This window comes from Orcinus orca, chromosome 8, assembly GCF_937001465.1.
Source record: "Orcinus orca chromosome 8, mOrcOrc1.1, whole genome shotgun sequence".
Lineage (NCBI taxonomy): Eukaryota > Metazoa > Chordata > Mammalia > Artiodactyla > Delphinidae > Orcinus > Orcinus orca.
The window spans coordinates 95,045,256-95,061,011 of NC_064566.1; the positions used below are offsets into that span (position 1 = coordinate 95,045,256).

The 15,756-nt window shown below is 39.5% G+C and overlaps 1 protein-coding gene across 1 annotated transcript in view; it reads left to right on the top strand.

The window, feature by feature from the left end:
• Nucleotides 1-14,894, top strand: part of UBE4A (ubiquitination factor E4A) — a 33,963-nt gene extending 19,069 nt beyond the window's left edge. The window contains exons 12-20 of the mRNA XM_004273341.3: nt 987-1,119; nt 2,148-2,335; nt 3,855-3,955; nt 4,070-4,183; nt 5,748-5,922; nt 8,469-8,649; nt 9,090-9,237; nt 10,333-10,490; nt 11,866-14,894. Of these exons, the coding sequence (XP_004273389.1) occupies nt 987-1,119; nt 2,148-2,335; nt 3,855-3,955; nt 4,070-4,183; nt 5,748-5,922; nt 8,469-8,649; nt 9,090-9,237; nt 10,333-10,490; nt 11,866-11,995 (1,328 nt within the window). The 3' untranslated portion in view covers nt 11,996-14,894. The remainder of the gene's footprint in view (nt 1-986; nt 1,120-2,147; nt 2,336-3,854; nt 3,956-4,069; nt 4,184-5,747; nt 5,923-8,468; nt 8,650-9,089; nt 9,238-10,332; nt 10,491-11,865) is intronic.
• Nucleotides 14,895-15,756: the final 862 nt, after the last annotated feature.

Below are 15,756 nucleotides of genomic sequence, written 5' to 3' on the forward strand. Positions count from 1 at the left end.
CCCACCTGTGCTATTCTTTAGAAAAAAAAAAATCATCTCCTCTTGGTTAACCCAGAAGTGAGATTGTATATGTATGTATGTTGGTGAGGGGCCGGCAGAAACTGTCCATCAAAATCAAGTTACATGTTCTTGATCACTGTACTGGTCATCTATTGCTGAGTCACAAATTACCCCAAAACATAGCAACTTAACACAACAGACATTATCACACACAGTTTCCACGGGTCGGTGATCCAGGAGTAGCTTAGCTGCATGGTTCTGACTCTGGTCCTTCATGAGGTTGCAGCCAGACTGTCCACCAGTGCCATGGGAATCTGAAGACTCGATCAGAGCTGGAGGATCTGCTTACAAGCCTAGTCGTGTGGTTGTGGCAAACCTCAGTTGCTTACTGGCTTCTTTTCCAGGCCATACAGGACTCTCCTTAGTACTGCTAATGGTATGGCAGGTGGCTTCCCTCAGAGCAGGGAACCAAAATGGAAGCTGTAGGCTTCTATAACCTAATTATGGAAATGACATGCCATCACTTCTATGTGCCCCATAGTGTGTCTTCTACCCTGGAATAGTGTAGGAGGAGATATACAAGGGCATAAATACTAGAAGGCAAAGACCAGTGGAGGACCCCAGAGAGTGAAGACCATAGTCATCTAATGTATTCATTTCTATTCAAGATTCTTTTTCATCTAAAGGGTTATTTTAACACACTGTTAACCTTGAGTGTGGAAGTATATGTCTATCAGTATACTTTCTTAAACTGCATTGGTGTGTTAACATTTTATGTCTCTACTATTCTGTTTACTTGGATAAAAATAAAAATTGACTTACATTCAAAGGAGATTCTATATTAATTTATCGTCATTTCTAGTATCTACAAGACATTTGGGGTTTTTTTAACCTTCACTAAGTAGAGTAAAAGGGAGGAATTTAAATATTGCATAATACAAAGAGTCAGATGTTTGGCTAATTCCAGTGAATATTTCCTTTCTCAGAATTTTTTGCAGATAACTTGGGTGATTTCCTCATTTTTCTCCGCCGCTTTGCCGATGACATCTTGGAGACATCAGCAGATTCCCTGGAACATGTCCTTCATTTTATCACCATTTTCACTGGAAGCATAGAAAGGTGAAGTGCTGAAAGCGTGGCTCTGTCACAGTTTAGAGCTGCAAAACATTCAGAAGACTTCTAAACCAAGAAATAAACAAGCCTGAATCATAAGGGGTTGCCTTCAGAAGTTGTGTTAACATTAATGAATCACCTGACTATCCTTATGGGTAGCCCAAAATCCCACACTTGAGAGGCATAATAAACAAAGGACTTTGCCCACAGAGAATTTGAACCTGCATATAAGGTACCTGATGGGAATTTCACTGCTAGTCCCTGGTTAAAATAGTTACCTTAATGCCAGAGACCTTGCCAGGTGCTAATGATCTTCTAATGTATGATAACAAAGTTTGCTCTTAAAATTCTGAGTTGGATGAGCAGTAAACTTGGGTAAATGCTCTCTGATCTCAAGTCTTAGCATTCATAGCTTCTAGTCCTCCTTCCCAAAGGAAGATGCTCATTGACCTGTAGAGTTGCTTCTCTGATTTTTTGTGGTAGGCCAAAGGGAACAGTATGTATGTAAGTGAGAATTTGCTGCACAAAGAAGAGATCCACAATCCCCTGAGCCGTGTCAGTGAGACATAGGTAGAAGCCAGTCCTTCACTGAACTGAGCAGACCTAATGAAAAATCATAAGTCAACAAGTATTAGGCGCACATGGTATGCATTATAAGTAACGTGGAATAATTATATCCTGGCCCTTAGCCTCAGAAAGCTTGGAAAGGCAAGTTTATCCCAGATGAAGCTGTCAGAGAATAGTAAATAGTAAGTCGTGCATTGTTATAGTGAAGTAAACAGAATGGCAGAGCATTAAATAGAAACTTAAGTACTCATCCTCATAATTGGTAAGCTGTGATCTTAAAGAGCTGAATGGTACACTCTGCATATCCCCCAGAAATTGACCGACTTAAAACTGTGGAGTCGTGTTTTCTCCTGTAATTCTCTGTACAGATGATACGTGATGTTTTGACTCCTCGTATGGAGAGAATAGTTATAAATTTGGGAGTTAAATTTTCTGCCTGCTCAGTTTGATTTCTGCCCTATTCATAGGATGAAGAATCCCCACCTAAGGGCCAAACTCGCTGAGGTGTTGGAAGCAGTGATGCCCCACATGGATCAGACCCCAAATCCCTTGGTATCCAGTGTGTTCCACCGGAAACGTGTGTTCTGCAACTTTCCCTATGCATCCCACCTTGCAGAAGCTCTAATCAAGGTCTTTGTGGACATTGAGTTTACAGGTAAAGCAGTCTAGAACCAAGAAACTGATCGCTGATCAGTTTTTAAATGTCAGGAAAATAATCATAAGCCATTATTTATTGAATACCTACCATGTGCTACCCTTGATGCTAAGTGCTTTTTTCACATTGTTTCCTTAATCTGTCACCATCTGGAAAGTTTTACTCTATTATCCCCATTTACCTATGAAGACATGGATGCTCAAAAAGATTAAATTATTTGTTTATGTCATACAATTAAGTGGTAGAATCAGGTCTCTCTCACCTTAAAAAAGAAAAACGCATACTGTTAACAACTTTACTATAATTTTTGATTGAATCATACTCAAATAAATTAGGCTGTCCAGTTAAAACCCCAGGTCTTTATTTTTCTCTGCCTCATAATTACAGAATGGTGGATAATGAGACAGTGTGCTGATTGAGATATTCTTTTGTCTTATCCAGACGGTCTAACTCTCATACAGTTTCATTGTTAGATTAAGAATAACAGCAGGCAACATTCCCTTTCTCTCATGCCCTTTTGAGCTGTAACCCTGAGATGCTATGTCTGAGTAAACAGTACCCCCTCTCAACCAGTAAACAAGATCAGTTACTTAAGACCCCTTTTAAAGGGGATGTCCTACCAGCCAGTGATAAATACAATTAACATTAAAGAGACATTTAACACTTTACTGACTGTTTTTCCATATTTGAATTTTGACTTTGTTACTTGCTTACCTCTGAGACTTAGTTTCCTCATTTGTAAAAGGGGTTGAAGTGATGGTTGAGGCAGTGTATGTAAATCTTTATAATATATAAGAAGTTGCACAATAAATCATTGCAGTTATCTCATTATACAGCCACTATGACCCTCTGGTTGTAATATTAGAGGGCGTATTATAATTCCTGTTTTATTTTCTGAGGAAGTGGGAGTTGAGAAAGAGTAAGAGACTTGCATTAAGTGGAGCCAGAAGGAAAACCTAAGTCTCCTGACTCCAAATCCCATGCCCCTCCCTTATTATATGACCCAACCTGTAGAGCTCTGGTGGTACCTGTGGCATGTCAAAAGCAGTATAAGCCTCAGATTTTTAGCTCCTGGCCTGATTTTTCAGAGTAATCAAGAACCAGTTAGCCACACAGTTGGGATGTTATCCATGAAGAATGTGGGGATTACTTTTAGTAGCCCATCCTGCACATGGCTGGCACTGCCACAATGGCCAGCTCAGAGGCCTCATTCAAAGTCTGATAAGTAGTCTACGTTTGGTTGTGGAAGCATTTGTTTCCCTTGGCTTTTATTTTGCAGCTCAGTCCTTGTCCTTTTCTGAGTACTGTATCGTTTATATGTCCCCCTCTTGTTCTGTCGGTAAGGAGATAAACAAACACTTGATTATGACTCTAGGCCTTCATAAACTCCCGCGGCAGGTCTTGCCGGTAGCCTTGACACATTCAGAATTTTTATAAAATGGCTACACATAAACATAAGCCCTTGCCTTTTCTCTGATAGCACCACCTTTGTTGATGTTTTGCTCTTGCCTTACTCCAGGAGACCCCCATCAATTTGAGCAGAAGTTTAATTACCGCCGCCCCATGTATCCCATCCTCAGGTACATGTGGGGAACAGATACCTATCGAGAGAGCATTAAGGTGAGAATGTTTTTGGTGAAACCAAAATTGAGTTATCTGAGTTTTGCTCCACATAAGCCCCAATGGGTTGTGATTCAGTACTAAAATGTTTTTTTCTTGGGCTGGGACTTACAGGATTTGGCTGACTATGCCTCTAAGAATTTAGAAGCCATGAATCCCCCACTTTTCCTCCGCTTTCTTAACCTGCTAATGAACGATGCCATCTTCCTTTTGGATGAAGCCATACAGGTAAAAACAAACAAACAAACAAACAGATTTAACTGCCCTTATACCATCATATATACTTTTTACCTCTTAGTCATAATAGAGCAATCCTTATGCTAGCAATCCCCTAGTACCAGTCTTGGACACCAAAAATTTGCAAGTAGTAATGTACCACCAACCTTGCCCTTGTAGAGTTTGATAGGTATTGTTCCATTAGAGACCAAGACCAAGGGCCTTATGAGCTAGGATGATATTCTGGCAGACAGTGGAAAAGAAAGTGTGAAAGGCCAAACTAAGGTACCCTGGCAGAATTAATCAGTCTAGCACTACAGAAAGAAATCAGAGGATCTTCGTTCAGTTAGTGACTTTCAGCTTTCTTCCATCCCTAGACATCAGTAACAGTGACTGACCAAGGCAATGATTCTTAGCCCTCTTTCCTAAAAGATTCTGACTTTTATACCACTATTTGGAAAAAAATCTCTGGTTTGGGTTATTTTTTCACATAAAGACTCCAAGTCATCAGTACTATTCATCTGTCCGCTGCCTCCCAAATCTTTAGCTATATCTGAAACATGAGTTTTACAAAGTATACACCTGGGGGTCTCTCAGTTCCTTCAGCTTAACCCTCCCTTGTGGAGCTGCTTATTGCTGCTATAAAAACTTCCCTTATCTGCGACAGGTGTAAGATAGGGCAGTGACCCAAAGGGAGACAAAGCAGGTAAATCATGAGGGTAGCCTGTTGGATAACCCACACACTCCTCGTATTGATTAGCAATCTCCCAGTAACTTGTATTTAATTTGTGAGCAAATGTTCCTGCTTTGTTCATAATCCCATACTTGAAGATTTTAGATCTGTTGCCTTAGAAAACAAGTCCTGTAATAAATAGACGTTTCTAAGGAACAGTTATGTGACAGAATGACACAGACGGCGTTTTCATGGGACTGTAAGTTTAACATGCTTGCTACAACAGCAAGAATGGTGAGAGGCAGAGGGTTCTAAATATTTATGGTTCTCCTTCCAGACATTTTGCATATGTGATAGAGCTTTGTTTTTTGATAAGCAGTTTTGGGGGGTGGTTTTTTTTTTTAATCTTTCATCTTTTTTTCCCCATCTTTCATCTTTTTTTTCCCTGTAGCCTGTTTGCTTTTACCAATATTTCATATACTATTTATCCTCGTTTCTATTTCATAGACTATAATATTTCCAGGGGAATTACCCATAAGTCTACCCAGGCTGAAACAATTTTTCCCACAATTTCTTTTTTATCTTTTTTTGTCTTTTTTTCATCTTTTTTTTTTTTTAAGTCTGTGCCTTGTGGCATGCAGGATTCTTAGTTCCCCGACCAGGGATCGAACCCATGTCCCCTGCTTTGGGAGCATGGAGTCTTAGCCACTGGACCGCCAGGGAAATCTCCCCACAGTTTCTTTTTAAACTTCAGCCCTGTGCTGAGAAATAAAGCCTCATGTCTCTTAGGTAATCTGTGGTTTTCCCAGCTTAGTAGACTAGATTTTAAATAGGACCTCTTAAATATCATCTTCCCTTCAATACACTTTGTTCTCTGATATCTTCCACCTCTGGTTTCTATAGTATTTGAGCAAGATAAAAATTCAACAAATTGAGAAGGACCGAGGTGAATGGGACAGTCTGACTCCAGAAGCCCGCCGAGAGAAGGAGGCTGGCCTACAGATGTTTGGACAGCTGGCACGTTTCCATAACATCATGTCCAATGAAACAATTGGTACCCTTGCCTTTCTGACATCAGGTAAGGATGCAACACACTGCTTTCCCAAAACATGCAGTGGTTAAGATCTGCTTCATTTGAGGGATCAGCCCACTGAGACTCTGGTGACAGTATCCTCCTCCACAGTCTGAGAGGAACTGAATCACTAGAAAAGCTTCAAAAAGAATGATGTTGTCCATTGTTGACATGGGAATGAGGAAATGGTCATCCTCACACAGCTGCCAGAAAGCATAAGTTAGTATCATTTTTCTTGAGGACACAACTTACCCGTATCAGTATAGCTGGGGGTGTTTGTGTTACCTGAAAAAAATATTCTTGAACTCTGGTTAAATGTGGTAGATCAAACAGAGATATTTATCTCTACTCCCTCTAGAGCTGCACTGTCCAGTTCAGTAGTCACTCGCCACATGTGGCTCTCAAGCATTTAAACTTTGGCTAGTCGGAATTGAGATGTGATATAAGTAGAAAATACACACTGCAAGACTTGGTATTTAAAAACAAAGTAAAACCTTTCATTAATAATTTTTATATTGATTATATATGAAATGACAACCAAGGATCACCAGACATTTGAGGAAATCCTCTAATGTGAAACACAGATAATAGATGAAAACTCTTTAAAACAGGGGTCCCCAACCCCCAGGCCGCGGACCAGTATCGGTCCACAGCCTGTTAGGAACAGGGCCGCACAGCAGGAGGTGAGCGGCGGGCGAGTGAGTGAAGCGTCATCTGCCGCTCCCCATTGCTCCCCATCACTCGCATTACCACCTGAACCATCACCCCACCCCCACCCCCGGTCCGTGGAAAAATTGTCTTACACGAAACTGGTCCCTAGTGCCAAAAATGTTGGGGACTGCTGCTTTAAAATATCTTTATAATCTCAGAGGTATGAGAGAAGATACAGCATACATAAAACAGAAACAAAGAGGCAACACAAGGGATTATGCAAAGAACAAGAAGGAGCTCTTGGATATTGAAAATGTAACTTCAGAAATTTTGAAAAGTCAGTAGAAGGGTTAGAAGATAAATTCAAGGAACTCTTCCATGAAAGTAGAACAGAAAAAGAGATAGAAATTAGAAGAGAAAACAAGAAAATAAAGGATCAATCTAGGAAGTATCAAAAGAGAAAAATGAAAGGACGTTATCAAAGAAATAATACCCCCCAAATTCCCCAAAACTAAGTCTAAATTAAAAGGAGCCACCAAGTACCCAGTGCAGGGAATTTTTAAACCCCCACACTAAGGTATATCATTGTGGCATTTCAGAAAATCAGGGTACCTAAAAGGTTCCAGAGAAAAATCAGGTCATGTACAATGGTTTAAACATCTTTGAATTTCACAGCACTGACGTTTGAAGCTGGAACACAGTCCTGATGGAAAATATCTTTTCAGCCTAGAATCTTATTGCCCACCAAACCATTTTACCCTGTTTGAGGGTAAAATGTAAGGACATCTTCAGACGTGAAGGTATCAGATTTACTTCCGGTGTACCCTTTTTTGAGAAGCTACAAAAGGATAAATATACTCCATCAAAATGAAGGAGGAAAGTGGAATCCTGTAAGAGAGATGCAAAGGAAGTTCCCAGGCTGATGATAGAGGTAGCTTGTATGACCACCACACCATAGGCCTATAAAACAAGGAGTCCAGATTGGAGTGAGGAATGGAAGCTTCCAGAAAGAACATCTCCAAAAACTATTTTTGAGAGTTTTACATTTCTGGTGGAGAGTTTAGAAAGATTTAATGATAGGTACTCTGAAAATAAGCAGGAAAAAAAGTATTAAAAAGTATATATAGGGGCTTCCCTGGTGGCACAGTGGTTGAGAGTCTGCCTGCCGATGCAGGGGACGTGGGTTCGTGCCCCGGTCCGGGAGGATCCCACATGCCGTGGAGCGGCTGAGCCCGTGAGCCATGGCCGCTGAGCCTGTGTGTCCGGAGCCTGTGCTCCGCAACGGGAGAGGCCACAACAGTGAGAGGCCCACGTACCGCAAAAAAAAAAAAAAAAAAAAAAAAAAAAGGTATGAATCGTCACTATCCTATAGAACTTTATTTGATGGAAATGTTCTATAAATCTAGACTGTCCAATACTATAGATACTAGCCACATGTGGCCATTGAACACTTGAAATGTGCATAGTGTATCTGAAAAACTGAATTTTTTACTTAATTTTAATTAATTTAAATAGTCACATGTAGCCAGTGGCTACCATGTTGGACAGCACAGGAACCTATATTTACTGAAATGGTAAGGTATTTACGATATCATTAATGAAAAAAGTAAGTTACAGAATATGTACAACATGATAATCATTTTGTTTTATAAATGTATATGTATGTAAATATGGACAGGAAAACTAGAAGGATATATTAGCAAAATGTTAACAGTGTTTACATCTGAGTAGTAGTTTTTATATTTTGTTTGTTTGCTGTTCCTTGTCTAATATTTTCTAATATTACTGCAATGAAAATGTATTTTAAGAAATAGCAGTCCCCAGAGGTCTCCAAGTATAAGACATTGTAAGTTGAAGATTGCTAATGGATTGAGTTTTCACAGACTTTGGCTTTTTTCCAGAGATCAAATCCCTCTTTGTGCATCCTTTCCTGGCTGAGCGCATCATCTCCATGTTGAACTACTTCCTGCAGCACCTGGTTGGCCCCAAGATGGGGGCCTTAAAAGTCAAGGACTTCAGTGAATTTGACTTCAAACCCCAGCAGCTCGTTTCAGATATCTGCACCATCTACTTAAATCTTGGGTACCTGAGATTTAATTGGGCAGGCCAGAGGCCTTGCTCGTGTTTTAACTGGGGGTTTTGACAATGGAATGACTAGCTGGTAATTATGTGGAAATAGAAAGGAAATGGTTTGTTTCTAGTTGGCTGATGAAGGAATCTTCTATAGTTTTAAATAATGAGATTTTGTACGACCTGTGGGACGTTATTTGGAATTTCCAACATTCTGCCTTGATCTGTGCAAAGATAAACTTTACTGATCCATTGTTGGAAAAGCAGTATATTTTTAAGGTCATGGGATAGTTGATAAGACTTCCTTCCTAAAAATTAGAAGAAATCATTCTATATCAAAAGAACATTCATGGTATATAAGTGATGGGGAACTTTGTTCCTCAACCCATCCGTTATTGCCCTCTTTGACGTATCCTCTGATGCTCAGTTTCTTTCTGATGCTGACCTTCTAGGGATGAGGAGAATTTCTGTGCCACTGTGCCCAAGGATGGACGTTCCTATTCCCCAACTCTCTTTGCACAGACAGTCCGAGTCCTGAAGAAAATAAATAAGCCTGGGAATATGATTGTGGCTTTCAGCAACTTAGCGGAGAGAATCAAGGTAAGGAGGAGGATAATTTGCTTATTAACATGTTCAATAAAAACTATGTCAACTCAGCCGTTCTGCTTTTTTACCCAATTTGAGGGGGGAAAAGAGTATTGCGTTGAGAAAACATAAATAGCTGATTCTTCCTGATTAGTCAATAGCTAAAACTATCATATTCTTTAATAGTACTACTCTTTTCAGTATGAGGGTGAGAACAGAAAAATAATTTAAGAAGCTTCTACTAAAAGGAATTTACAGATTTTTAATAGGCCGTTTTTATGAAAACTTCTCTGTACAGTGTTACCAATAGACTTGAAAATCTACGATATTTATACAGAACTTTTTAGAATACAATTCAAGATTAGTAGCTTTTAGTCATTGATTTTTATTGATTTTTCTCTGTTCTCTCTATTTGTAGTTGGTAGTTGGCTTATATAGGAATGGCCATACATTTTAAAGATTAAAATACTGTATTGTACTCAGCTAATCCCTTTCGTTGGAGCAGCTGCATTTGCATTTATGAAGAAGGAAAAATTATGGCACAGAGTCTAATGGAAAACCTTCCTAATTGATAACAGTCTTCCCTTCATTGAGTTACTTATTTATTGAATTGGGCTTCATCTTTGCCTAGAGCTTAGGCAGATGGATCGCTGAGGAACTAAAGTTCAAGCAGATGTTGAAGCCACTTTTAAATTCCCATACCTGTTTGTTCCTAAAACCGGAAACTGCTTTTCATACACAGACTGCATGGGTAACTCTGTAATTATACAAATAATAACCCCCTCCAACCCCCACCCCTTACAGCCGGGTTGTTGTCAGAAGGATGGATGTTGAGTGTGGTGTGGTTTTTTTCCCCTGTTAACATTTAGATCCATTTCTGGTCATGGCTGCTAGCAGCTGAGCCAAACTGAAGATTCAGAGTTGGGGCTGAATGTTAAATTTGCTCCTATAGTATCCATATTGGCTTGTTTAGAACATAAAGCTGAGAATTGTTACTGTCGCCATAAAGGGTTACTAAAATAACCCTTGAAGGTTAAGGTATAGTCATTGAGCATTTTGAGTTCAGCTGTTTCTGTGATTTCCCCGTAACTGCCCGGTATTTGTGCTCAGTCTCTAGCAGACCTCCAGCAACAGGAAGAGGAGACCTATGCAGATGCCTGTGATGAGTTTCTGGATCCCATCATGAGCACACTGATGTCTGACCCTGTGGTGCTGCCGTCTTCCAGAGTCACTGTGGATAGATCCACCATTGCCAGACATTTGCTCAGGTAAGCCAGCTCCCAAAAGCAGCCTCAAGAGTACAGGTGTACATTTGTCTGGTATCATCTTTTTCTCCCAGTACAGTACTGTGCACCCAATAGGTACTCCACATTGTTGATTTATTAACGTATTGTGTTAAGGAGGCATTTTGGTAGACGTATATCACTTGATTGTTAAGGATTTCAACATCCAAAACAAGACACCTGTTGAGAAATGCTGGAGCTAACTTTACCTCTTCCTTCCTCAAGGAAATAATTTCTATCAATTATAAAATATGTCAAACTTGGGCTTCCCTGGTGGCGTAGTGGTTGAGAGTCTGCCTGCCGATGCAGGGGACACGGGTTCATGCCCCGGTCCGGGAAGATCCCACATGCCACGGGGCGGCTGGGCCCGTGAGCCATGGCTGCTGAGCCTGCGCGTCCGGAGCCTGTGTTCCGCCACGGGAGAGGCCACAACAGTGAGATGCCCGCGTACCGCAAAAAAAAAAAAAAAAGTCAACCTGGAGTATAAGTTGACTTGAAATTGTCTTAATTTTACTTTAGTTGTAAAAATATAAAAGGCAGATTGAAAAAAAAATTCAGGTTTTACACTCATCGTATGGGTTTACCCACATTCTGCTGCAGCTGTTGGACTCAGCCATGGTGACTACAAGTTTTCCCCAGCCTGCCTACTCTTAAGTGCAGCATTAGAAAGAAATGGGTACTGAGAGACTCTGCCTATTTAAAATGAAGTTATATAAGTTGACCCAGATCTAGGGAAATAATGTTTTTTAAATATTGGAAAAAAGGATGTTCTACTTGATGGTATTTGGTATTAAGCACTCGCTATATGCATGATGCTGTGCTGGGTAGTATGTCTTTTCCAAAGTGTCAGTGAGAGTTTATATTTTTATCGTGGCTTGAGAGTACAGAGAGAAGGTATATCATTTTACCTATGAGGAAGCCATAATCTGCATTTACTTGAAGAGCAATCAGCTAGCTAAATCGAGTGTCAGCCTACAAAGCTTTATCCCTTAACACCTTATACTGTTTCAAGAGTCTGTCACTAAAACTACAAACAGCTCTTTATGCCGACATGATTGTTACAGGGTCTCTGTCTTGGGGAAATGGAATCAAATACCATCTGAAGAGCAATGTTGAGATAAAGTTTGTTAAGCGGAGAGACAAAGTAGCTAAAAAATCTGCAAAAAAAAACAAAAAAAAAAAAACCTCCCAAATCACTCTCTGTCATCCCATTCTTTCTAACCTCAAGTCAGCACTTGATTCAGAATCATAATACACTCTAGCTTCAGTCTCAAGGTGGGATGCCTAGGTATTCTCTTTTTGGCTGAAGATGTTAGAACTTACGGAAATAACCCCATTTCTCTTTTTCTCTTTGTCTCAGTGACCAAACAGATCCCTTTAACCGTAGTCCCCTCACCATGGACCAGATCCGGCCAAACACAGAACTAAAAGAAAAAATCCAACGGTGGCTTGCAGAGAGGAAACAACAACAAAAGGAGCAACTTGAATAAATACTGTGACCTAAACAAACCAAAAACCAACCCCAGAGTGTAGATAAACAATTGTTTGTGGTTTCTCTCTTTCTGGTTCTGTTCCTTTCCTTTTTCTTGCTTTTTTTTTCTTCACCCTTTACTAAATTAGAGAACTGCTCTTTCTCAAATTATGGTAATTAAAATTCCTAAGAACTTTACAGTGCTCCTGGCTTGCAGGAAATTATACTTATAGCATCACCATGTTTGGAAATCATCACTAATTTTTACCCTTTGTTATATCTCTTCCTGTTCGTTCTTCTTCCTTTTCTTACCTTAAATTACATTAACTTCAACTACTGAAACCTCCTGCCACCCTACTATTTCTCTTCCAAGAACTGCTCAGACATCTTTGGTGAGCACTGCTTTTAAGTATATGATGTCACATATTGACAGCTGATATCAGAAAGTCCTGTGTTATCAAGGTATTTACTAGACTTTATGACCCAGACTTCAGCCCTTTTCCTTGTTACAGCTCTGCAATGTTACAGAATAACATTTTGTATAAAAGCAGATACCTTGATGTTTGAGTAGATTTTTGAATAAGATGAAAGATGACATGAAAAAAAGGAATCTTATGCAACTTCAGTTGGTAGCTCTTAGTTTTGTGTTACATTGTAACTCAAAGATATCTTGGAGGCCAAACACTCCCCCATGGAGTTGTCATTACCACAGAAAATTTAGCCCTATAATATTTTTAGAAGGATTGGTAGAACAAATTTGCAGTTTTGACACTTTATTCAGAAAATTCTGAGGTGAAAAAAGAAGGCTGTTGGGCCCTTTTCATCTGCTGGAAATCAAGGATTAGGCTTGAGTAGAAAAGTTAGGCAACAAATATTGTAACTATGAAAAATGTCATTTTAAGACACTAATATCAGCAGTATATCTCAGTGTATATATATATATATACACACCTACATACACACACCATGTACATTTTTATATTGGTCTAGTGTAAACAGAGTACCAATTTATATTGTCTCTTCCATGGTAAGATGTATGCAGTGTGTGGCCATGTTTACTAACACTTATTCTAGACAAAATTCTGAGACTGTAAAATGTATATAATTAACGTTTGTTTGGGCTTAAGACCTGACTTCTAAGAGCTGCTTCTAACTCAGCCTTAGGTCATCAATTACCAGAGCAGGAATTTGAGCACAACCTTGTCCACAAACCATTTTAAATACCCACTTAGACCTATGTAGTTAGTAGATGGATGGGCCCCACTTTTACAGGTTGAGCTTGAGTTCCCTACTCAGTTGTGCAGCTTAACATGCTGAGTGAGGCACATTCCCCTATGGACTGTCTATATCACTATCCCTCTAAGCCCAAAAATATAACTAACAAGAAAAGTGATATGATCTAGAAACAGGGGTCATTGCTTCATTTAGAGGATATTATTGTTAACCACGGCCTCTTTCAAATAAGATGGTAGTTTTACGGTAATCCAACACAAGTTGTTATAAGCAGTCCTTGATGTGTTTTTGATGGTATCAGCTGGAAACCCTCAAGTCAGAGGGCATCCCACACTAGATATAAAGTAGATGTTGCCTGTTGCTGTGCTTATAAATGAAAAAGGCAGTCTAGGACTCTCGCAAATGCCAGAATGTAAGATAGTAATTCAGTATGCTCCCTGGGTCTTTAAGGCATGGGTTGACAGGATGTGTTTATTTTCTTAAAATGAACTTCTTTTCATATTTATTATCCTCCTTTACTTCTCTGAGAATGAACTGTATAAAATAAGCTTCAATTTATTTGCATTTATCTTCCAAACCCAATGTAGAAGGATATTTTCATTTTTAAAAGAAGTGGGGAAAAGACCAGAGTTTTATAGGAGAAAATTGGAGGAAAAAACGGGCACAAAACCTCAGAAGGCAGCTGTTCCCAGCAGCTTTCTAGTTAACAACCTCTATGCTGCCTCTTGTATCTGTGTCTGTATTCTACTTCTGTATTAAGTTAAGTCTTCAGATTGTAAGCCTTTTCTGGCAAGGTTTTTTGTTTTTGTTTTTGTTTTTTAAAAATCTCTTTTCCTGAAACTTTTTATGAATGGCTATGGCACCATTAATGCTGCTGAATATCTATAAACTCATCACAAAGGCAAGTGCGTAGCTTAAGGCCACTATTGGTAAGGAAACCAAGTGTCCTCTGTGCCTTTTTCCTTTCCTTGAAGTAATTTAAGACATCCCAAAAATGCGACTAAAAAATTATGATCGTGGTACAACATGGTGCGTATGTGCACTCAGAAGCTTAAAGAGGGCTTGTGTTTTCTGGAACTCAGCAAGCTCTAAATCTATCAGAGCAGACTTTCTGACATACCTAGTTTTATGTGTTGGCTTTGCTAGCGTATGATAGGAAAGTGAAGACTCTAATCAGCTCTAGTATTGCTTACTAAGAGGGTAATACTAAACTTGGAAAATTAAGTAGGTTTTATCAAGCAATCTGGGTTTGTTTGTTTTTAATATAGTTTTTAATGGATATGTGAAAACTGAAAGAAATGTCGAAGGTTTTTTAATGGTGCAGGTGAAGCTGCCAGTTGCTATTTGGTATCACACTCTACAAAAGCTTCATTACTTTATTTGATGCTGGTTACTAAGCAGCCATTGCACAGAGCATAAGTCTACTGGGTGCCTTTACAAGCCAGAGGCTGATGCTGCACTGTTGATGTCATGTGAGGAAATAATGCACATGCTCTAACTGCTTGGAAAAGAAAAAGAACCTAGAAACAAAGAAAATGAAGAACAAAACGACAAAAAGTTTGATTGAAATAAAACTTGATCAACGTAACTGTATTTTGGAACATTCCAGGAAGGTTACTTCTTGTCATACTTGCCTGGGGGTGTTTGTTCAAAGCTTGTATTTAATAAATGAACATCTGACTTAACCTTTGTTATCACTGCTTTATTACAGTATCAAAAGCTAGTGGCAGTTCCAGAAATCCCTCTGAAAACTTAGAGGGCTCTGAACTTTACTTTTTTTTTAAGGTCGTATCAAATGTGTGGCCTGGCTGACCTAACCTGCCTTACCAGGCTTTTGGACCCTGGAGTTATCTTCAGATGAGTCTCAGGGCATGTTTCTTCCTAAGCAGTTCACTTTTGGCTTCACTTTTCTTCATCTGGCCTAAACCCCAGGTCTTTCACTTTAATCATTCACTGTCAAGTTCCCCTTTCTTGCCCCTTGTTTCTGCACCTCTGCTATGCAAAACCTCAGCCCAGATTAACCCAACCATTTCCCTCTGCTCCAATATCCCAGCTACAGGCTATTGTTGGAGGAAAATGACACAAACTTTAGAGTGGTGTGACCAACCACCCTTCTGTGTGTCCTTAACTTCAACAGCTACTCCAAACTTTAACTTCTTTCCTTAGATTTTCTCCCACCCTCCCACTTAACCCTCACACTCAGATGACCTTGCCTTCTAATTCACAGATTTCAGAATTTCCACTTTCAAACTTCTCTTCCATCATCTCATCTGTGGAAAAGGCCCCACAGTTTCAAAGCTAATCCCTCCAACCTTATTTCCAGCCTCATCAGGAATCTTGTCAATCCCGCTTCTCGATCTTCAATCTCCCCCTTGAGTTTCATATCTCACATTTGGTTTTCTGGCTGGTCTTCCTTTATAGGCATATTTCTTCACTCTGGCTTCTATCCTAATTGAAACTGCTCTAGCTAATGTTTCTATATTGCTACATTAACTTCCTCATCCTTAATTTTACTTCTCTGGAGTATCAGGCAACTGAATCACTCCT